The following is a 25,210-nucleotide window of genomic DNA, read 5'->3' as shown; positions in this document are numbered from 1 at the left end:
CTTGCTTAATCCAAGTCAGTTGCTTTTTTCTTTTATTTTCATCAGGCCTGATATTTCATGATATCTTCATTTAGTTTTTAATAATCAACATTTTCCCTTATGTCTTCTATTATAACATTTTAAAAATTCCTTGCTGACAGTCCTGCCAGTGACTAAAACAAACTTTTAATGCCAGAAAAAGTTCATTAAACTTCAATCCTTAACTTTAAAGTTCAGTATGATTGTTTTATGTGTTATCTAAATCAAATGGATCTTTTAAAATCTCTTGTTTTTAAGCAATTTTTGTTTTACTATTTTTAGAAGAAAACAATTGACAACCAAAAGGATAAGAAATGGTCATTGGTCTATCAGTATCATTCTACTTCTCTTTGTTTTCAGAGTGGCAGGCAACATACTACCTTTTCTGCAGAATCAAGTCGGAGCCTTTTGATCTGTCTACTTTGGGTTCTCAAGAATGCAGATGAAACAGTTCTACAAAAATGGTTTACAGACCTCTCCGTCCTGCAGCTGAACCGGCTATTAGACTTGCTTTATCTCTGTGTATCTTGTTTTGAGTACAAAGTAAGTGGTGATTATACCATTGCAGACAACAAGAAAGGAAAAATAATGTGGTAAAGAAAGAAGAAATTTTTCTCAAAACCTTTTCTTTTCAATGTTTAGGGGAAAAAGGTGTTTGAAAGAATGAATAGTTTGACCTTTAAGAAATCAAAAGATATGAGAGCAAAGCTTGAAGAAGCTATTCTTGGGAGTATAGGTGCAAGGCAAGAAATGGTGCGCCGAAGCCGAGGACAGCTTGGTATGTACCCAGTATCTTCTCCTTCTGGTGAGGGTTATTTTCATTTCTTTTAATTACATATTATAATCATCTTGTTTGAAGTCACCAATGATAATCCTATGCTTTCTTAAAGATCATTTTAAATGTAATTTTGAATTAACATGGGTAATTATTTTTCTGTAGGAATTCAAGTTAGAATCCTGATTTACAGAGTGTAAACATAATTTTCAGTTTGCTCTGGCTTATCTCAGTTTATGCCTGTTGCCCTTTTGTGATTATTATTATATCATTTCCACTCCTTGTTAAAATTGACTCTTCTTTTTTAAGTAGTTTTAGATTCACAATAAAATTGAACATAAGGTACAGAGATTTCCCATATACCCTCTGCCAAGGTACATGCATAGCTTCCCCCATCATCAGCACCCCCACCTGAGTGGCACAGTTGTTACAGTTAGTGAATCTACATTGACACATCATCATCCAGAATCCATAATTTACATTAGGGTTCCTTCTATGCCACATCCCTTCTTACTGTTAGAAAGTGTTCTAGTTTTCACAATGCATTAAAATACCTTGTTTTGAAGGCAAAAATATTGCCCATCAAGGAGAAAATACAATTTAGTAGCATTACAGGTCTATTTCTAATCCCAGATCTGCTACCTATTAGCGTATAACCTTGTCTACGTCACTTAATTTCCCCATCTTCCTTTTCTTCATCTCCTTGTGATTGTTTTGAGAATGTAGAAGGTGCAACCAACTGACTAACTAACTACAGTAATAAAGAATTCTTTCTGTTTTGTTTATTTATCGAACAGAAACTTATTGAGCTCTCAATATGTGCCAGACACTTTATCAACATGGGCATAAAATGCTGTACAACTAACTAACTAACTAACTGGTGTAACTACCTGATCTTACCACCTTTGTAGTGATCATATATGTGTAAACATTTTGTAAATTCTGAAGTGATATACAAATAATAATATTGTTTTAACTTGTTAAGAGTTCCTGAATGTCAGGGGCATGGCCTAGTCTTCTATGTACATAACACATGCTAGCATCACAGAATATATTTGTAAACATAAAACATGAATGCTTATTTGAATTAATATCTTGTAATTGTAGTTTCCAGGCAGGATATTAGCATAGTGATCATTTAATTAAGTAGCTTTTGTATGCTGTGTGTGTTTGGAATTTAATAATGACTAAGACACAGTCTTTGCCTACGAAGGAATTGATAGAGCATCGTTTTTTCACTTGAGTTATATATAGTAACAGTGGACCTTTGAGGGTTTTTTAAACTTATTTTTTCTGTATTACACTCTAAAAGTGTATGAAAATTTATATTTACTTAGGTCATTTAACTATTATCAAAACCCAGTGAATAGTTTTTTATGTATCTTTTGGGTTAAGAAAATAATAAATAACTTGCCTGAGGTCATAAAACTAAGTAACAGAAGCAGAATCTTTTGGTTTCCAATTAGTATTCTTTGTGTTATACCACACCTCTTTTTTAAGGTGTATTTTTCGAGAGAATGGGACTATTAACTCTTATCTTATATTGTTTGTTTTTTTTTAACCTGTGGGCCTGAGTACAACTACTATTGTTTTGAATGTAAAAATTAAAGTTTTTCTTGTGTTAAAAAAATAAAGCTTTTATTTTTCTTATTTACCTTTGGACATCTAAACTATGTCACCTAAGGAAATGAGAGATAATTTCTTGGGGAAAAAAGAAAATGATAGAAATGTAAATAGATTACATGCATTTATTTTTCTAGCTACCTTATTATAAGCATGTATTTTGTTTTCTTTTACAAAATTTCTCAAAGATAGAGATTTTTAAATAAAAAGGGAAAAGAAGGGAAGAAAGGAAAGGGAAGAAAATAGGAAAGTACATAGACTTTTTTATCATTTGGCAAATGGTAATTGTTTTTTTTATTTTTTAAATTTCAGTTTGAACTATGAATTTTCACTTTCATTAATCTTCCATCCTCTAAACCAATTTAAAGTATCTTTTTCAAAAAAGATCATTAGTGTTCTGGTTGAAAGCTTAAAATTATACTGATTCCTTTAAAGTATGTTGTATATTTCTCCACAATTCACAATGCCTTCTCCACTTGTGATGGATTTTTTTATGAATAATTTGTACTATCCCTTAAAAGAGCCCATAATATTCTAGTCTTCCTTCAAATCTAGAAACCTCTCCAGAGAACGCCCCCCCCTTCCTCTTTTCCCGCCTTATGTAGACCAAGAGAAGTAATAAAGAATTCTTTCTGTTTTGTTTATTTATTGAACAGAAACTTATTGAGCTCTCAATGTGTGCCAGACACTTTATCAACATGGGCATAAAATGCTGTACAAAATAGATAGATATCATTTCTGTTCTTAAGTAGATTATATTCTTGTAGTTATACGTGCTATGGAAAGGAATAAAACAAATTAAAAGAAAGGAAGTGTTGGAGAGTAGGGGGAGACTTTTCTGAAAAAAATGATGAATGATTTGTGAAAATTCTGAGAAAAGCAATCAGGTAAAAGGAACAACAGCTGTTACTGAGGTCCTAAATCAGGAGTACATGAGACTATACATACTAATAGGGAATAGGAAAGAGAGCAAGAAAACTGTAATGAGGCAAGCGAGGGGAAGTGGTAGGAAGAAAGATCATATCATGCAAAGTCTTGGAAGAAAAGCATTGTTAGAACCTTTGTTTATTTAAAAGAATGATTTTTAAAAGAAATATCCCATGTAGCAAACATTTCTTTTGTAACTATTTTGAAGGTGTCAAATAAAAAACATCATTGTCGGGGGTTTTTTCACTTGTACTAAGGGTAAAATGGCTATGTACAAAATTAATGACCTGCAGCATTTCTTACATGTGTACAGATATACGTAGATGTGATTCAACGGAAATATCATTTTTAAATTGGTTTTGAAATTTATTTGACAGAGAGAAGCCCATCTGGAAGTGCCTTTGGAAGTCAAGAAAATCTGAGATGGAGAAAGGATATGACTCATTGGCGTCAAAACACAGAGAAGCTTGACAAGTAATATAACTTTCTAATTTATATTTCTTATGGGCTTGTTGAATTTCAAATGGAAGAGGAAAATGATTAATTTTAGTTTTATATTTATTAGGTATTCAAATCTCAAAAGATAATATATCTAATTTTCAAATTTTAGGTTAGAACATATTTAGCGAAATGTGTGATATATTTCAAAACCCATTTCCCCCAACAAATCCAAGGGGAAAGTGCAGTGAGCAGCTATTTTCTGAACAATTTTAGATGTCACACTAAATTAAAAATTTCAAGTATTGCAAAGAATTACAAAATGAATATTTGCCCTCTTGGATCTTAGAATAAAATTAAAGAAAGACAAAAATAATGCAGATCTTTTCTTTCTAGCATGCAAGCAAACTAGTGACATCGATTCCACTGCTAAAAATAAGTAGAAATGCACTTAGACTGGACGACCCCCGTCTTTTTAAAAATACATTTATTTTATTTATTTATTTTTTTAAGTGGTGCTGGGGACCAAACCCAGGGCCTCATGCAAGCAAGGCAAGCACTCTACCACTGAGCTACCACCCCAGCCCCGGACGGCCCTTTTTACCACCCAGAGGATTGTGATGAGATTTCCCTAGCTGGAAGTCTGGCATAGAGGGGCTTAAATTTTTTTTACCTGAGAATTCGTAATTGCTAGTCCTCAATTAGCTTGGCTAACCCAAAAAATAAGCTGACTTACTCATCCAGGTTCCTCCCAGTTTTAGCACTGATCTTCCAAGGCAAACCAGGAGGGTGGGTCACCCTGGTAAACATTTATAGCCCAAGCCTCAGAAGATTCTCACAAATAAACTTCCAGAAATTTTTTCTTACAGACAGTAAAATTACAAAACACAGGAAACAAGGCCGTGTGAGAGCCAGCAGAGAGAGAATTAACAGTATCAGTATTATATATATATATATATATATATATATATATATATGAGTTTCAAATGATCAGAGACTAAATGTAATATAAATATGTGAGAACTCTTCAGATTTGAGTGTACTTTCCTCAACTTCTCTGTCTGCAAGTCCATTTTTCTGGTTGCTTTTCCATGTATTGTTGTTTTCAGAAGTCATAAGCAGCCAGGCATTATTAATGTGTTACTTTTATTTTTTCATTTGTGTAACTTATTCTCTCAGCTTCTCTTCTCTGGTTTGAGAAAGACTTTTTGGGTGTTTTCTTAATTTTTTTTTATTTTTTTGCTTAAACTGTCTTGTGTTTCTTTATGCAGTCTCACTGGAAATTTTAAGTGTCAACATTAAATATTTTCTTTTCTAATTTAATTCTGATAATGGTTGTATTTTATTTTGTATTTTATTTGAATGCCTTCTAAACTTGCACTCTGCTGAGCTAATATTTTAATATAAAAATATTAGTATTTAATATTTTCCTCAATTTGTAAAACATTAAATTCATGAAGCATTTTCTTTAGTGGTTTAGTGCTACTAGTGAAGACGCAAAACAATTACAGACCTAAGAACTTCAAAAAGTTAGCATTTAATATGTCCTTTTACTTTTGTTTTATGTGTTGTTTATCCACTTTAATACATAGGTTCTATCTGTTGCTACTAAATTTTTGTCAACTTTACCCATAAATAATTTTATTGATTTTTAATTTCCATTAAGTGGTATTTATATAAATGTTAGTATTCAAGTAAACCACTTAATTGCATCAAATGGCTTTCTTTTTCCTTATTTGCTTTTTCCACTTTATTGAGTAATAATTAAAATATGCATACTTACAGTGTACCACATTATGTTTTGATATATGTGTGTGCAGTTGTGAAATGATTGCCACAAAGTAATTAGCATATCTATTACTTCACATAGATTTTTTTCAGTTTTATTTCTAATGTATGATTCTATCTCATCTCACTGAAGAGTTACCTTATGAACATATTTGTATAAAAAAATTGGGAGAAAGTTAGATGAAACCTGAGAAATAATAAGTACTTTTGTCCTGAATAAATACTTTGAAAATTTTGGGAATGCCAAGATGAATTCTTAATGTTTGCTGCTTTACAGGAAGCATTCCTAAATACAAATCCACATAGCACCACCTAGAGTCAGTGTACTAATCTTCATAATGAAATTACACGTTTATTGCATGTTTGAAAGCTAAAACAAAAAATTTAAATATTTACACTTTTAGTGTCATTGTGCTTCTATAGTAGGGTAAGAGAATGTGTATTGGCATGGTCATCAAATCATAGGATAAAACAAAAACATTTTTTAAATACTGCCTTTTTAAATAATTTTGTTATCCACACAAATATTTAAAATGTTTTCAAGATTTTCATTTTTATGCATCCTCAAAGTCTTTTAGGGTTATGGCTTTTAAAAAGATAAATATAATTTCTTATGCCATTTTATATTAGGTCAAGAGCAGAGATTGAACATGAAGCACTAATTGATGGAAATCTGGCTACTGAAGCAAACCTAATCATTTTAGATACATTAGAGATTGTTGTCCAGGTAAGAACACAAAGAAGAGGGAATTTAAAGTATAGACTTGGTAAATTAAGGTAGGAGGAAAGTAGTTATTGAGTTGTGTAACTTCATTTAAATATCAGTAATTTCTAAAGATTTAGTTCTAAGCAGTCTGATTCTCTAATTATTAATTATATCTCTTCTCACAGCCACAGTATCAATGTTTATTTTTTTGAGGATGATTATAAAGCTGTATCTCTTTTTTTTTCCCCTTCAAAGCTTAACCTTGCATTTCTAAATGACCACTGAGTACTTATGTTGTTTGGTTATCCTTACACACTATCTTAAACTTGTATGCATAGCCATGCTTACATACAGGAGAGTTCTAGGATTTTAATTTACACAGTCTTCTTCCCTCCCTCCCCTCACCCCTCTCTCTGGTACTGGAGATTGAACCTAGGGCACTTTGCCACTGACCTACATCACCAGCCCTTATTTTTTATTTTGAGACAGGGTCCCATTAAATTGCATAGAGCCTTAGTAAGTTGCTGAGGCTGTCCTCTAACTTGTGATCCTCCTGCCTGAGCCTTGTGTGTGCCACTGTACCGTGCTAAGCTTTTTATATATTTATATTATTTGGTCCTATTAGTAGCCTTCTAGTCAGTTTTATCCTATTAGTGACAGTAGTTACAGTTGACATTTATTTATTTTTTTTCTGTGTCAGATACTGTCTTAGGCACCTTACAAATATTAACTCTCATGAGTTCTTACAAGAAACTCATGCAAGCCAAGCAGTGGTGCATGCCTGTAATCCCAGTAGCTTGGGAGGCTGAGGCAGGAGGATCATGAGTTCAAAGCCAGCCTCAGCAATTTAGTGAGGCCTTAAGTAACTCAGCAAGACCCTGTCTCTAAATAAAATATAAAAAGGGATGGGGATGTGGCTCGGTGGTTAAGCACCCTTAGGCTCAATTCCCTGTACAAAATGAAAACATACAGTTGAAATCATCAATATCCCCATATGGTAGATGAGAATAGTTAGCCACAGAAATGTTAAGTGATTGCTCTTAATTACACAGCCAGCAAGTAGAAGATTGAATATTTAAATCAATTGCCAAGATTTCTCATTTGTTTTAGTAAATATGCCTCTCACCTTCTACTTCCATTCCTTTTCAACTACCTACCACTCTGTCAGGTTCTTATTTCAAAGCTATGTCAATGACCGCCTATTTCTTAATACTCACTCTGTATTCTTTTTAATCCATTCTCTACCTTTCCATGAGATTATTCGTCTTAAAATATTTTACTTAATTTATTTATTATTGCCCTACTTAAAATTTTTTAAAATATAAAAAATTCAGTATTTCTTGATTGCCTAAGGATAGGAAACTCTTCAGATGTAGAAGCTGTTATGTTTTGGTACTGTATTAGTTGAAGTAAAAAAAAAAGAGAGAGAATCAGAAGAAATAATAAATCCAAGATAGCTAATTCAAAACACTTTTTCAGTCTTTAGCCCTTACATCTACATTTTAGTCAGTGCAGCAGAAGCATAGTATACACTTATGCCTCTCAGAGCATACCTCAAGGATTAAACTTCTCTTTTTCCCATTTCTCTGTAGCTGGATTCAGAGTTCCCAGCTAAAATCCAAGATTTCTGTTCCTAAAGAAAGAATCCTAGCAGGCTGAGGCAGGAGGGTCACAAGTTCAAAGCCAGCCTCAGCAATTTAGTGGGGTCCTAAGCAATTCAGTGAGACCCTTTCTCTAAATAAAATGCAATAAAGGCCTGAGTGTATGGGGATATGGCTCAATTAAAAAAAGAAAGAAAATGGTTTTAAAAAGAAAGAAAATAGCTATAGCCGTGGCATACAACTGAAATTCTCTACCATAGGCACCACTCCATGTTTTCAACCTTACTCTAGTTATTTTCTACATAAATCTCAAGTCAGTCCAGATTTATTTGCAAATTTCCCTAGAACATACTTTATGGTTTCTTACTATTATATGTGTGCTTCTCTTTTTTTCCTTCTCATTTAAATTCTGTCCACTCTTTTTTCTGTTTCCTCCTTATATTATCCAAATCCTACTCAGTTTCTCCTTGAAGTCCTCCTACTTGTTATTATTTTCTTATAAAAATTTGGCTTTTTATACACATTTTACCACCCTGACCAAATTGCAAGTATATCTCTGTTCTGTTTATTTATTTATTTCTAAATTGCAGACAGTTTCTGTAACAGAGTCCAAAGAGAGCATTCTTGGTGGAGTGCTAAAAGTACTGCTACATAGCATGGCCTGTAACCAAAGTGCTGTTTATCTGCAACACTGTTTTGCTACCCAGAGAGCCCTTGTGTCAAAGGTAGGTTATTTTGTACCTATAGTCTTGTTTGACTTTGCTTTCTTTATTACCGTTATCCAAGATCACGTTTTTTTTTTTCCTCATTTATTTGGATCACCATTGACCAATTTATAATATAAAAGATAAGAATTTTGATGTGGAAAATGGCCTGAAATTAATAGTTAATCTTAAATGTGGAGCTTTTCTTATTTTGTCTTCACCTTGTTCTTTTTTCAACTTGATTTATCAGAAATGTAATGTATGAGCAATCAACCCAGTGAAATTAATTTATCCAATGATGAATAGAAAAGTATTTATTTGTTCAGGTGCTTCAAATATTTCTTCCCTATACTTATTTTCCCCTAAAAAATATTATATATTCTTAAATTTTGAAGGTAACTGTTTGATCTTTGTGTCATCCTAGAAGATGAAATACAGTGTTGTTGATTAAATTTAGCCAGTGAAAATATTTTTATACTGTTTAATAAAGTAAAAAATATAGAACTATTATATGTTGGTAATTAAACTATGTTTTTTGCACATTATCTGATCGAAGCCTCATAACAATCCCATGTAGATATTGTTATTAGGCCTACTTTATGGATGAGAAAACTTGTCCAAGGTCACCCGACTAGTAACCTTGGTAAGTAGCATCATCAATATCTGAACCCCATCTGTCTGGCTGTGGTCCCACTGTTAACCATTAGTTAATATTGTACTTTAACCATCCATTTAGTTTCTGTGCTGATCTGCCAGATGTCCAATTCAGGTTTATATTAATATATTTCTGGAATTTTTACTGTGTAAATTCAGTGTTGATATTGTTTTTATAGTTCCCTGAACTCTTGTTTGAAGAAGAAACAGAACAATGTGCTGATTTATGCCTCCGGCTTCTTCGACACTGTAGCAGTAGTATCAGTACCATCCGGTCACACGCTAGTGCCTCACTTTATCTACTCATGAGACAAAACTTTGAGATTGGGAATGTAAGTATTTTCCCATGAAAATTCTTTGGATTCATAATGAAATATAATTTTAATAGATCGCTATTAAATAGTTTTTTAGAAGAGCATGGAGATTTTACACATTTCGAGTCTAATCTTAGATTATCTTGATATTTCTCATTCTGTGAATATCTTACAGAAGTCTAAATCTCCAATTTTGTTTCCTATACCATTTATATATGTAGATATATAAATATATCATACATATACATACATTTGACAATATAGTTTTGGAATATAAATGTATGTTTATCAATTTAAAATGTTAATTATCACTCAATAAAAAGAAAGTAATAAAGAAAATTAAAGGCTTAAATATCTTGGCTTCTTGGCTTGATATTTTTATGATTGCATTTCACAGTTTTTAAAAAATTCCTTTTTTTCATTTAAGTTTTTATTAGATATTCATATGTTATATTTTTTCTTTTTTTGATACCAGGGATTGAACCCAAGAGCACTGAACCACATTCCAGCCCTGTTTTTTTTTAATTTTTACTTTGAGATAAGGTCTTGCTAATTTGCTTAGTGCCTCTGCCTAGAATGTTTCTTGGTACAGGCTGATTTTTGTTGAATTTTTCAGGCATATAATATATACTTTCAATTCATGTATTTTAGGAAACTTTCTTGAATATAAATTCCATATTTGTGTTGTTCCAGTGTTTGGGTTTCCTTCCTGTACTAGTTATACATAAATTGGATCTTTTTTGCTTTACTTTTTACCTATCATATTCTTTTGTTTTTTGACAGTTTTAAAATTTCACCTTCACTTAAATTTTTTCAAGTAGAAGTTTTCTTGTATCATCTCACATTTAATCTCCTATTTTATGTTATTTGATTTTCATTCTTACTCTCTTTCCTTGAGTTCTCATAATTTCCTTTTTTTCTTCCTAAAAGTAACATCTTCATAAATTTGTATAATATAAAGCAAAATATTTCCTTAGAATTTTCATCTCTGTGATTACAACATTTTTCTATTAAGTCATACATCTTTTAACAATGTTGTGGTCAATGACAGACTACCTGTACAATGGTAGTCTTGTAATATTATATCACCATATTAGAGCCAACTTGGTGTGTGTAAGTACACTCTATGATTCACACAATGACAAAAACATATTTCTGGTATCCCTGTTGTTAATGTATACATGTCTGTATTCTTTATCTGGTGAGTTTTGCTCATCTTTTTTTATCATTTTATTAATCAACAGAATAAACTGGATTATTGGTCCAACTATGCATAGGAAGTGCCTTCCAGAATGTATTTTTATTTCTGAGTGTCATGATGCATCCCTAAAAATCCCAGCTGCTCAGGAGGTCAAGGCAGGAGTGTTGCAGGTTCAAGTCCAGGCTGGACAATTTAGCAAGACCCTGTCTCAAAATTAGAAGGGCTGGGGATGTAGCTCAGTAGTAGAATATTTACCTAACATATTCTAAGCTCTGGGTTCAGTTCCCACTACCACCCCCATCCCCACACACGCACACACACACACACACACACACACACACACACAAAATGTTTTTCTGGGATTTTGCTATAAAATGCACATCTTTCTTAACTTCCTGAATTTTCTGAGTGGTCCATCTTTGAATCCTACTAGAGTTTTAGATTATTTGTTTTCCAGACAAACTCACTTTAAGGCAAGTTTTCTTTTTAAAGGGATTATTTTTTTCCCTTTAGTTCTGAAATCTGTGCCCTGGAATTCCTCACTTTATTTCCCTTTATTTGTCTTACATTGGAACTACTTCCTGTCTTAGCTTATCTTAACAACTCTTACTCACTTTTTAAATTTATGGATTTTAGGTCTCACCTCATTTGGATGAAGATAGAGTTTATGGGATTTTTTTCCCCTATTCATCTTTTATTTTTCATGAAATTCAGGAGGAGTAGTAGGAAATTGCTATTCACACAAGTCCTCTTTTTAAAAATTTTTATTTTATAGATTCTTTTTAGTACCAAGTGCTCTTTCTGAATCCAGAACAAAAGAGTCTAGTTACTTTATCGGTTTTATTTAGTTTTTGAAATAAAGTCCCTAAAATTTTACTAAGAGTTTTTTTTTTGATACTTTTTTCTGTTATTTTAGGAAAGCTTTATATAGTAGAGGGAAAGGGGCAATTTATCATATTATTAACAGATAGTGCCTCTAAAAAGGAATAGGTGATTTAAAATTGGCAATGGTGTGTATGGTTCATATATTCAATAGACACTAAAGTATTCACCTGTGTGCTCAGTTTGGCAAACATAGATGAAAGGAGAGTCCTTTTTTTTCCCCCAAGTAGCTTAGCATTTAATGGGACAGGATATGAATAAGCAGTGTTCATCTAATAGATGAACCTATTTTGGATGGTTCTGTGAGTATTACATAAATTAATAGTAAGTAAAACACAACAGTGTGTGGCATTGAGCAGGTGCTGAATAAGTACTTGCTGTTGTTAATATAATGAGATATAAGCAGAGGGCACTGGGTAAGCTCGTAGAAGAGCAGCTTATGACTCAGGAATGGGTTTTCAGAAAGAGAAAATGCTTTAACTGCGAAGATTTACCCAAGATTATCTAATTTATCCAGATGAATAAGTGGATAGAATTTTTTTAAGTCAAGAAAATGGTACGTGTATAATTAGAAAGTCATGGAGATAAGAGAAGGAAACAGGCAAACACAAGCCTTTTGTCACTCTTTGATACTTGAGGCTGGAAGAGAGAATACTAAGGGATAAAGTCATACTTGCAAAGACCTAGACTAACTTATACGCAGATATTTCTTTGTTTTTCAATGTACTCTCACTTGTACTGTATAGTTTGACTTATTTACTGAATTGAATACTTGAATTTTATCCTTAATGCTATGAGAGGTCACTTGAGTATTTTAAGGAGAGAGTGATGTGTTAGGATATGCATATTACAGAAAAATCCCTGGTGTTACACAGAGAAGATGACCTTAAGACATAAGAGAAAAAGTTAAGGAGATTAACTAGGAAATTATTACTGTAATCCAAGAAAGAAATTGTAAGGATGTAAACTAAAGCAGTGGCATTGGGAATGGAGAAAGGACAGATTAGAACAGATTTGGGGATAGCATGGATTAGATTTATTATACCAATAAAATGGAAGAATGAGTATGGGATGGCCCTTAGATTTTTAGCCTGCATGACTACAAGAATAGTACCATCATTTAGTTAGATAATCAAAAGGAAGGCAAGGTATGTTAGACATGTTGACCTTGAGGTACTCTTGAAACATCTGGATGGAGCTCTCTAGTAAAACAGGATAGTCTGGAGCTCTAGAGAAAAATTTGAAAACAAAAATACATATTTAGGCTGGTTGAAGGCAAAAGCATCAGAGCATATCAAATGTGAAGAGAGGTTTTTGACAGAATTTTGGGTACACTGGTATTTAAGAAAGACAACCAAGGAACAAAGGAGTTGAAAGAGGAGTGAAGAATAGAAAAACTAGTATAAAGTGGTGCCACTGAAGATCTAGGAGGAAATTATCAATTATCAGTACATCCAAATATACAAAGATTTGTCAAGTATAGGATATTGACAAAAAGTATCCTGGATTTGGCAATTAGTTGGTTATCATTGATAACCTCCTAAGAGTGGTTTCATAACAGGGAATGGTGGAACAGAAATGGATTTACACTAAAAAGGGAAGAATGTACATCTTAAATGTTTAAAGACATCACTCCAAAAGATTCTGCCCTAAGTTACTTAATGCATGAAGTATGTTAAGTTACTTTCATATAGTAGGGACCTAATTAAATGGACTAGAGTTTAAATGCTACTTCTACAACTTAAGGGTTTTGTGATGTCAGCCAGGCTTCTTAACCTTATCAATAAAGTAGTGTTATTGTTAATAACATACCTCACAATAGATAAACATAGAGAACTAGACACAATTCTGATTCAACTCTTAACACGTGCCTTTTTTTAACCCTCTTTCTTAGCACATTACTCGTAGTAAGAGTCTAAGTTTGTAGTAAGATTCTAAGATGCGTTAAGATTAAAGATAAGATTTCAATATGCATATTTCATTACTGTAAAATTTATTATTAACTCAGAATGGTGTTTTTTTCATCAAATATTTTTTTTCTTCTGGCAAAGGAAAAAAAAAACATTTTTTACTCTAAGCTTTCTTATATTAAATACTGACCTGACCATTTCTCTGTTACAGAACTTTGCCAGGGTTAAAATGCAAGTAACAATGTCACTATCTTCCTTGGTGGGCACATCTCAGAATTTTAATGAAGAATTTTTAAGACGCTCTTTAAAGACAATATTGACATATGCTGAAGAAGATCTGGAATTGAGGGAAACAACATTTCCTGATCAGGTCAGAAATGTTACTTTACAAATTATTAATTGAAGTACGTTTGTTAAATAGGCACTTTTCTGATTGTTAAATCAAATGTCCACTTTTGCTGGTGAGTCCTTTGTTTTTCTTTCAGTCCTCTTATCATGTGCCTCAGAGAAGACTGAATCTTTTTTTTCTTTTTTTTTTTTTAATTTAGATACCTTTCCTTTTGGGAATACTCAGTATCTTTCGGTTTAATTCTGTATATTTGTAACAAGTAAAACCATAGATTTAGGCAATACAGATAAAGTGTTATGATGAAACATTACTCCCACTTATTAGTCAAATAGTAGTTTGCCTTAAAAACTAAAGTTTCTACAAATTATATTTTAGTAAAATCAGAAACATAGGACAGAATTTTTCTTTTATACTTTTTATTCCCTATATCCTTATAGTTTATTTCTGCTTATAGCTCTCCATGTTTCCAGGTGAAAGAACTGGAAAAACATGGTCTAAGCAATTTATATAGTTTACTACTCTTTCCTTTCCATACCCCAGCATTCCTACCCTCTGTAAAACTCTATCAATATCATATAATTTGTTCTGAAATATCTAGGTGTTTATCTGAAATATCTCTCAACTTAGTGATTGTAAATGAATAATAAACATTTTTGTATAATTCTCTGTTGCAGGTCCAAGATCTGGTTTTCAATCTCCACATGATCCTTTCTGATACTGTTAAAATGAAGGAACACCAGGAAGATCCTGAAATGTTGATTGATCTAATGTACAGGTAATATTTGTTTGATTCCCTTATACTTTATATAATGGGTAAGACTTAAATAACATTATATTTTAAAAATTAAATGTACAAATGTTATTTAAGTGATTTTCTAATGGTAGATTGAAAAGTTCCAAGCTGCTTTTTAGATCTTCTGTGTCACCTCTTAAGAACTATGTAAAACTATAGTAATAAAAGGCAGTTCTTGACTGGGAATGGTGGGAGAAGAAGTGGAAAGAGCAAGAGGGAATATAGACAAACAGGTATGAAAAAACTTGAGATTGATGAATGTGTTCATTATATTATCTTACTTGTGGTGATGGTCTTATGGGTATATATATGTCACAACTTAGCAAATTGTACATTTTAAATATCTGCAGTTTATTACCACTTATGCCGCAGTTAAGCTATTTTTTAAAAAAAGAACTATGCATATCTGTTCATTGCTTATCAAAAACAGGATTTCAAAAATAATCATAGACACATATTTAACATGTTGGTGTCCCAGATCCCAGACTTCTTATATTTTAGGAAACCTGTATTTTATTAGTATAAATCAGTCATTTAAGAAGAAAATACAGTATATGTTTGTTTTGCCACTAATTATCTTTAAATATAGTTATGACTAAAGGTATTGATTCCAGGGACAAATTTTGAGAAATCTGTAGTTCACATATAAACTCAGGTGCTTTCGACCACTGAGCTACATCCCCAGCCCTATTTAGTGTTTATTTATTTATTTATTTATTTATTTTAGAGATGAGGTCTCGCTGAGTTGTGTTAAGGGCCTTGCCACTGCTAAGGCTGACTTTGAACTTGCGATCCTCCTGACTCAGCCTCCCGAGCCACTGGGATTATAGGCATGTGCCACTGTGCCCAGCCTCCTTTTTATACCTTGATAGATCAGTAGTAAAACTTTAGAATTTTTCTTTACTGTATGACCCTCTCTTTTCCATTTTGCAGCTCATTAGAGACATAGTAAAACAACTTTATTCTTTTTAAAGTAAAGGTGACATAGCTGGGCATGGTGATGTACATCCATAATCCCAGCTACTCAGGAGGCTGAGGCAAGAAAGTCATGTCACAGGTTCTAGATCAGTCTGGACGATTTAGCAAGGCCCTCAAAAAAAGTTGGGGGCAGGGAATGTAGCTCAGTAGTAGAGCACTCTTGGGTTCAATCCCCATTACTCAGTACTACAAACAACAACAACTTTGATAGTTTGTATGCAGAAACAGAAACTTGCCCATGTAAACTCTGAACAAGCTATCTAAAATTTCTCCTAGCTTGCGAAGCACATGCTAATAGAGAAGAATTTCTGTTTCAATTAGAATTGCCAAAGGTTACCAGACCTCTCCAGATCTACGATTGACCTGGTTGCAAAACATGGCTGGCAAACACTCAGAACGAAGCAATCATGCTGAAGCTGCACAATGTCTAGTCCACTCAGCTGCACTTGTTGCTGAATATTTGAGCATGTTGGAGGACCGGAAATATCTGCCTGTGGGATGTGTAACATTTCAGGTAGGAGTCTGCCAGGTATACATTAAATCAAGGTATGTCCTGTTCGTGTTCTAAATATTACTCACTGGTATATAAAAGAGTCCTTCAGTTTGTAAAAAAAGCACAAAAATTAAAGCTCAAATGTGATGAAGTCAATTAACATTAATATTATACTATCATTGTCACTAATGTATTTTTTTTCCACTAATGCATTTTAAAGAGTATTTCTTATTAACTTTCTTTCTACAATTTCTTATCTGTAAATTATCAATAATTCCTTTTTTTTTTTTTTTTTTTGCCTTTGCTGCTTTGTAACCAGTTATGGTCTTTAGCATTTTTGAAAATGTGTTACAATCCACATTTTTAGTTGGCTTTTACTAAACACACCAAATAAATAAACATTCTTCATTCCCTGTGTAAAATATATTAATATCATAATTCACAGATGATAGTTTACTCTCTAGTAGAGGTACTTTCCTCTGACCCACTAATTGAATTCTTTTCTTGCCAAGAGTCAGTTATGGCCAAGTGTGGTGGTACACTCAGCAACTCAGGAGGCTAAGGCAGGAGCATCACAAGTATAAGGCCAGCCTGGGAAACTTTAGGGATACCCTGTCTCAAAATTCTAAAAAGGGCTGGGGATGTAGTTCAGTAATAGAGTATCCTGGATTCATTCCTTTATAATGACAAAAAAATAGGAGGCAGGAGGCAGTTATGTTTTGCCTTCCTTCAAAACCTGTGAAGACAGGTTTGGGATATTACAAAATTTAATTAAGTATTATATCTTCTGATGATATTAAAATGAAGAAAATTACTTGTCTGGAAACTAAATTAAATGTTTTGCAAAGATTCAGTAAAGGTAAACCTCTAAAATAATTGCTATTGAATTAATTTTGTATCAGACAAATATAAAAAAGATGGAGGGGAAAATCTACTAAAAATTTAGGATAATTTGATTTATCTTCAAATTCAAGTTTTTACTTTATACTCAAGAGAAACTGCATAAAACTCTGATCTGGATACCCATGTGCAAAGAAAAGGCCTTGGACCTACTTCAAAAGTTGACAATGAGTGTACATCTACAGTAAAAGTTTATGTTAATATATTTAAGGTATGTATGTATCATGTCTTAATTTAGAAACAATGGCTTATTATAATATTATAGAGTAATAAGGCTTTTATTCCACCTGCCCTTTTTTTATTAACTTAGTGTTTTTTAGGCAACCCAGGAGACCACTTTTGTACTTTAATTTCCCTTATAGAGATCTTTGAGATCAGCTAAATCAAGAAGAAAGACTTAGGTGTCCTAAGTCATATTATTCTTTAGTCCATGATTTTTCTTAATCTTTTTTTTCCACAACTTTTTATTGAGGGAAAGTTATCTAGCAATAGTGTTGCCATTTTATTGTCATTTTCAAAAACTAAAAGTCTTTTTATTATTTACCCTTTTTTCCTAGCGCTCAGAGTTGAACCCAAAGCCTTCCACATGCTAGGCAAACACTCTACTACTCTGAACTATGTCCCTAGCCCTTCCTATTTTTTTAAGCTTAAGCTGACAATTATATGTCACCTTTAATTACTTCTTCATGTGCATTTTTCATGCTACAAAATTAATTCCATTTTGCAAATCTTTTCAATTTTTTCCCCTAGAATATTTCATCTAATGTTTTGGAAGAATCTGCAGTCTCAGATGATGTGGTATCTCCAGATGAAGAAGGTATCTGCTCTGGAAAGTACTTTACTGAGTCAGGACTTGTGGGATTACTGGAACAAGCAGCTGCTTCTTTCTCTATGGTAGATGACTCTTGTTCATTCTCTTTCCACAGTTTCATACCTCCTAATTATCAGTGACATGTATATTTATTTTCTCTGACTTGTGATCTTGCCTTTCTTTTAAGATAATTTCCTCCAAATACCTTTAGCATGTAGGAACATATTTTCTTTCTAGATTCATCATTGCTTACCTTTTTTATTTTAATAATCTTGTCATTTACCTAGTGTTTTTCATTTGTTTATGAACCAGCAAATAGTCTGCAACAGATAAAATAAAACTTTCTTGGGTAATTTAAATTCTACTTGAGTGGACTAACATGGCTGTATAAATAGAGCTTATATACAGGGTGAAATGGAGACTCTTCTTTCCAGTTTGTTGGGTGTTGCCTTGGTGAGCAGAAAATTAGAGCTAGCTATCCATCCCACTGGTTGCTTTTTAGCCTTATTAGGTAGATTTTGGGGTCTTGAAACTTACCTGTCTAAGTTTTCTAAACTATATTTGGAATCCCTTGCCTGACTACCCAAATCCTTATCTCCTCCCATCTGTTTGTGAAGAATTGAAGCAGTAAGATGGAGCTCAGATGGTATATTTATAGAAGGAAAAGAGCCAAATTATGCTTGATGCTTTCTCTGATTTTTCTGCTTAGTGTTCAGTGTTTCAGCACCAAGGTTTGAAAGATAATGAGGTTCATGGTAGGATAAGAGTGAAGCCTGAGGTAACATACAAAGCTGCTCTCCTTCCCAATTGGGAATGGGTTATTTCTTCTCCAGGTCTTAGCCCTATCCTATGGGAGTATATTGGCTAATGACACAGATTTAGAAGGCATATTGCCAATGTTCTTACCTTTGTTACTTACTTGTTTTATTACTTCATGGTACAAATTAATCTATGAGTGTCTCACTTTTCTTATGTATCAACTCATATAGTACTTACCTCCATGGAATTGTTATTAGGATTCAGTGAGTTAAAAAAATATGTAAAGTGCTGTGTCCAAGTAAGTACTACTATGCTTTCTGTTATCATTATCATAATTATTGGCACCTACATCTATTTAATGTAATGAAATTGGGCATGGTGGCACACAGCTATATCTCAGCTACTATCCCAGGAGCAGAAGCAGAATTGCAAGTTCCAGGGCAATTTCGGTAATTTAGCAAGACCCTGTCTCAAAATAAAATATAAAAAGGACAGAGGATGTGGTTCAGTGGTAGAGTACCTCTTGGTTCAATCCCCAATAACACAAAATTCAGTAAATAAATAAATAAAATGTAGTTGTGTTAGTCTTAAGAGTATAAATGTCTTACCTCTAATGACCTTGACTGTCCAATTCCTCCCCTCTTCTGCAAGGGAGAAAGCTTTTTTGGTTTTTACAGAATATTTCAGTAAGCATAACTATATATATTATGTGTGTAATTTTCTAAAAATTTTTTGTAGTTATAAGTGAACACAATATTTTATTTGTTTTTATGTGATGCTGAGGATTGAACCCATTGCCTCCCATGTGCTAGGTGAGCACTCTACCGCTGAGGCATAACCCCGAACCCTTGTGTGTGTAATTTTGATAATTTATAGTAGTGCATTTAGATCGGGTGACAATGACCTATATTACAGAATTTTTTTGCTTATATATAATTTCATTCTTTTTGTATATAACTGTATATTGCATATACATAATTACATGTTGCATAATTATGAATTCCATTCTTTTTCAGTTTAATCTGTTTGAATTTAATTTAAATAATTACTGAACATCTTAATTATGTATTTCACGATTAGCTATATTATTGCTTAAATATACTTCTATATTATTGCTTAAATATACTTCTAAGAAATATAAGGGCCTCATGTATATATCCTTGGGAGAGTATGCTTGCTGATTTATGAAGAAATGAGAATTCATCAACTGCTTTTGTAATACATCTCCATCTTCTCTCTACAGTATCAATCCATTTTTAAGGATAAGGGATGAAACAGTAGTACAGACACATTTTGTCTCCCACTCTGATTATAACCAGATCAACCAGTGGCCGACTAACTAGCTCCCAGGAGAAGAAAATCTGGTGGCTCAAAACCTTCTCATATTTTGTTAAAGATTGAATTGTTTGAAGATTTTTCTTAGGAGATTCTCTGTGTCAACTTAATATTTTTGTAAAGTAAATGGTTTTAATTTCCTAGGAGGACCCAGATTATCAGACTATAGTAGAATTGGGTATCAATGACCAGTATAATAATTGAATTTTTTTTATTCCTCTGCTCAGAATTAGTTTCCACAAAAATCTTTTGAAGTAAGTATATATACACATACACATATATACCTTAGAGAAGTAATTATGGGATACATAAAAGCAGAATGTCCAATTCAAATTATATAGAAACATAAATATGCATATGTATATGTGTGTGTGTATACATACATACATACATACATACATATCTATCCATCCAGAGGACATCATATATTGTGTAATATTATTTTGTTATACATTTTAATACAACTAAAAAATAATAGTATTTATTTTAATATCCTATTGGAAAAGCTTCAGTGGTATTGTCAGAAGAAATATTGTGAATTTATAAATCACAATTATTTTACTTTCTTATTAATATAAAAATGCAATGTCTTATGAACATTATTTTTATAGGCTGGCATGTATGAAGCAGTTAATGAGGTTTACAAAGTACTTATTCCTATTCATGAAGCTAATCGGGATGCAAAGAAACTATCCACAATTCATGGTAAACTTCAAGAAGCATTCAGCAAAATTGTTCATCAGGTAATGATTCCAATTTCTAGCTTAAGTATAAGCAGAGAAAACTGTGTAAAAGCCTTAGTGTTCTGATGTTAAACTAAATTCCATGAAGTGATCATTTTAATCGGGTTATAAGTGAGCACTCAAAATGATGGTTAATGGCTAAAGACTAATTAACAAAAAATGAATTTGCTTAAAGTAGATGATGATCATTATGACTTTACACATAGTCTGTTTTTTTATTCTTTTGTTTTTTAAAAATAAATTACTAGACCAGGCATGGTGACCCACACCTGTAATCCCAGCAGCTTAGGAGGCTGAGGCAGGAAGATTTCAAGTTCAAAGCCAGCCTCAGCAACTTAGCAAGGCCCTGTCTTAAAATAAAAAATAAAAAGGGCTGGAGATTTGACTCAGTGGTTTCACATCTCTGGTTCAATCCCTAGTACCAAAAATAAATAAATAAATAGAAATTGCTTATTAGAAAGTTTTTAAAAATATTGATTTATTTTCTGTTTCACAATGTAGGTTATAATTGAATCTGATTTTTAAATTGATATTTATTCCTTTGATGCCAAAAAAGTTTCTAGATTTATTTTTTATTCAATGATGTGAAATTGTACTGAACTTCTAATAGTTTTAATGACTGCAACTGAACTTCATTCTTCCTAGATGTTTATATTATCATCTTTTGTTATATTTGTAATATGAAAGTAGTACTTAGTGAAAATAATGAAAAAAATACATCTTATATAATTTAATTATAACAGTATGATTTAGAACTTTATAGTTCATTGTGTAATCCCCATGTTGTCACCAAAATTGAAATTAAGTGTGGTTTTAGCAATTGATTTTCTTGAAACTAAATTCTTGGCTCCACTGAAATACTCTGAAATGTTTCATTGAGCCTTCTCCAGTCTCCACTTTTCTGTTTTCTTGCCTGTGCTACCCTGCTATTACCTGCTGCTGCCATTCTCTACAAAGGAGGTAGAGTAGAATTTATCTCCTTTCAGTACTAGTCCTACTTTATTATCTTATCAGCTTGGCCTTCTCTTTCTTGCTATGGGCTAAGCAGTTATAAATGAATTTATATGACCTAAAAATAACAGAGGGCTGCTGATCCTGTTAAGCCAGGATTCTGTTACTTTCTAAAATATTATAGTTGCTAAAGTTTGATTAGGCTTCAGGATCATAACAGGTGGGTCTTTTTATAATCAGTTGTACATCTACTAAGGAAGGAACCTTATCCCAGTTTCTAGAGCTATAAATTACAAATTGTAGATGTCAAGTTTGGAACATCTAGAGCTAGTTATTTCCAAGGAATTTCATCCCTTTATATTAGTAAATTTCATCCCTTTATATTATATTGAGCAAAATCACAATTTATATTCCAATTTTACCTGGATATTTCAGTGAAGCACGGCTCACCATAGTTGGAGATCTGATTTAGACACATAAATGGAACAAGCATCTGGTTTTCTTTCCCCAAAATGTGTACTTTGATTTTAAAAAGTATTTTCCACTTTTCACTTCAAAAGTTTCAAATTTCAAAAAGCAATATTTTAACTTCTAGGTTTTGAACAAGCACTTTATAAAATTATTATAGGTCTTAAGTGAAAGAACATGCTATTTTAAATATTATAATGTTCTGTTCATGGAGAAGAAATTATGGTATATGATGCCTTACACTCTTCATCTTCCTTTGGCCTTTTTTTCTTTTTAAATATATTTTTTTAAATATGACTTGCCCTTTTTTACTTTTTATTATACAGAGTACTGGCTGGGAGGTAGGTAATGTTTTAGTTAGTTAAAGACACTAATAGATTGATTTGACAGATTTCTTATGCCAATGCTTTACCCACATCTGCTAGCTGTGGGCATTCTGTTGCTATCTGCTATCAACTGAATTCATTAACCAAAGAAATTTTGTTAAAATACTGTAAGTTATTTTAAGAAATTTATTGTTAAGAGGTTGTAGGCAGTGCATGAAAATCCATATGTTACACTAATGAGATTCTTTGGTAAATGAGCCACTTTGTCATCACTTTAGTTTGTTTTTATCCTTTGAAACATTTCTTTCATCAACATTTATACACAGATTTCTTTTTTTAACCATATTGTTTCACCTCATTTTACAGAGGTCGATTTATGTTTATTGCTCAGAGGTATAAATATAAAATACCATATTTCATCTACTCTAAGATGCCATAAATTGCAAGACATACTATTACTTTAATATGCCTTTAAGAAAGGGAAAAAACAAACAAAAACAAACTCTTGAGTGTTAAACCAAGGCATCCTGTGAGTTGAGAGATGAATACCAACTACAGAGATATTAAAACATGAGCAAAAAAAGCCATGCATCTTAGCACTGATGAAATACTGTGTTAATTTGATCTTGAGTCATATCACCTTGAGTTTAAGCCCTCTTGAGGAAAGAAATTCACTTTTGTTGTTTAAAGTTTGTGATGAGAGGGATAAAAAGATAGATAGAACTTGAAATTTAATTTGATCTCATATTCTGATAATGTTAAAAACTATATGTACTTCCTTTTATATATTAGGCTTGTAAAAAGTTATGTGTAAACCAAATCTTACCTGGAAATTTTCAGGAAAAAAAATGATAACTGTTGTTTTATATCTTTCTGAAAAGGAAAGAATTCTGTAAATTATGCCCTAATTTATTTTGCTAAGGTAAAACTAGGTAATATAAATCAGGTTTATTTAAGTCTAGGGGTGTGAGTGTGAGTGTGAGTGTGTGTGTTTGAGTGTTGGCAGTGCTGGGAATTGAACCTAGGGACCGGTACATGAGAGGCAAGCACTCTGCCAACTGAGCTATAACCCCAGCCATTTAAAGCTAGGTATATTTATAAAGCTCTCTGCTTTGCCTCTCACTTTGTAGTCAGGTTTATGTTGACTCAACAGCTTAGACTTCTCTGTTTGGTTTTGCATTGCAATATCTGTTTTGGAACCCAAATAGAAAACCTTAGGAATGAATGTTATGACAGTGTTTTCTTCTATTTCTGAAATAGTCCCCACCTTTTGCCTTTCTTTAGGTGAAGCCAGAACCTTTACATCTACTTTAATTCTCTAGATTAAATGTATATTACTTTATTAATACCTGAGATATAATCATTCATTTCATTGGTTCAGTTAAGAGCCAATGGTTATCTGTGAAAGATAAAGTTCCTTATGGATAGTCTAACATGTAGTAGAATTGGCTGAAAATTAGGCCTATGATGAAAATTATTGTATAACGAAAATTATAGTAATACATTGAAACCTCTGAGCAGTTTATTACTAGTCTGCTTGATGTTAAATCGACCCCTGAAAGGTATTATTTTCACTGGTTATGACATTAATACCATTCTTTCATAATGTTTATTGCATGGTAAAAGTCGCACAGACTTTATTTATTTTCTTGTTTGTATTTTTGTCACTACTTTTTACTGGACCTTTAGCTTTGTAGCTTCTAAATTTGTTGCACGTTTGTTTTTTGCATTTCCCTTGTAAAACTTAAATGGATGCTTGCATTTTTAAAAAGAATGTGTTTGCTACCATTTGCTGCTTAATTATTTTGAAATTTCCCTAATTAAAATGCTTTCTGTTTTCTCTTCTCTCTTGCCCCTGGTTGCTGACCCTACTCCCTACTTTTACTATTGTCTATTGTGGTAAGTTCCTATGTTGTGAATATTTTTCTTTATGACTTTGTGAAAACCTCATTAATTTCATTTTTTTTCCTAAAAACTATGATTTCAAGCTAATTTCTTAATGTTCTTATAGAACTTTCATGAATTGAAATCCAATAAGGATAAATTATACCTTGTAGGAAGACTTTTTAAATTGATAACTCACTCCTAATTTACAGAAAAAAGCCCTCTGGGTTTATATATTAGCACTGTGTTTCATTTTTCATTATGCTCCTTTGTTTTGTACAGATTGTTGGACTTGGCAAACTTTTGGGATGGGGAGAAAAAGAGATAAGAGTTGTGATATTTAACAATTCAGTGAAGTATTTACCATTCAAAATAACAAATCAGACCCCTCAAGGAATTGTGTGGCTGTTTTCTACTCTGCCAGTTTCCATTCCTTAATGATTCTTTAATGTTCACTTTTTCCACAAGGCCTTTTATTTTTCTTGAAATTATAGGAGATGAATCATTTCTTTCTTGGGATGTATTTTTTTTTACTTTTAGAAGAAAGAAAAATATTGAATCTCTTTATGAGAATTTTATAACTGTTTAATATTTTGTGTGCATGTTTATTTTCAAAAGTTATATTTGTCCATTTGCCAAATAGTGATCAATAAAGTTCACACTTTAAAAAAAAATCCACCCCAAATTCTAATAACATTATCACATGACCCTTCATTTTATTTTTAAAGATTACAACATATTTCTTTTAAGAGAATATCTTGCTTTTGTAGATACATCTTATAGTCTTCAGAAAGGCTAGAAAGATGGTATTAGCTTTATTAAGCTAAACTCTCTACTGTATCAACAGAGAAATGTTGGTTACTGAAATTTTGAGATTGA

At 32.3% G+C, this 25,210-nt stretch overlaps 1 protein-coding gene across 17 annotated transcripts in view; it reads left to right on the top strand.

Moving 5' to 3' along the window:
- The window catches only part of Dock7 (dedicator of cytokinesis 7), a 192,164-nt gene that overhangs the window by 141,997 nt on the left and 24,957 nt on the right, over positions 1-25,210 (top strand). For 5 of the 17 annotated variants that reach the window (XM_040288766.2, XM_040288767.2, XM_021734820.3 and 2 more), the window contains 12 exons: positions 379-561; positions 661-823; positions 3,721-3,817; positions 6,200-6,296; positions 8,467-8,601; positions 9,414-9,566; positions 13,753-13,911; positions 14,565-14,665; positions 15,983-16,175; positions 17,805-17,948; positions 20,571-20,702; positions 22,448-22,462. In XM_040288766.2, coding sequence (XP_040144700.1) covers positions 379-561; positions 661-823; positions 3,721-3,817; positions 6,200-6,296; positions 8,467-8,601; positions 9,414-9,566; positions 13,753-13,911; positions 14,565-14,665; positions 15,983-16,175; positions 17,805-17,948; positions 20,571-20,702; positions 22,448-22,462 — 1,572 coding nt within the window. Of the gene's footprint in view, positions 1-378; positions 562-660; positions 824-3,720; positions 3,818-6,199; positions 6,297-8,466; positions 8,602-9,413; positions 9,567-13,752; positions 13,912-14,564; positions 14,666-15,982; positions 16,176-17,147; positions 17,266-17,804; positions 17,949-20,186; positions 20,214-20,570; positions 20,703-22,447; positions 22,463-25,210 lie in introns of those variants that run through there. The other 12 variants (XM_040288764.2, XM_040288768.2, XM_021734823.3 and 9 more) reach the window with 5 other exon arrangements.

The sequence above is a fragment of the Ictidomys tridecemlineatus genome, chromosome 11 (genome assembly GCF_052094955.1).
Source record: "Ictidomys tridecemlineatus isolate mIctTri1 chromosome 11, mIctTri1.hap1, whole genome shotgun sequence".
In the NCBI taxonomy this organism is placed as follows: domain Eukaryota; kingdom Metazoa; phylum Chordata; class Mammalia; order Rodentia; family Sciuridae; genus Ictidomys; species Ictidomys tridecemlineatus.
The sequence above is the reverse complement of the archived record's forward strand: the minus strand, read 5'-3'. Positions and strand labels throughout refer to the sequence as shown.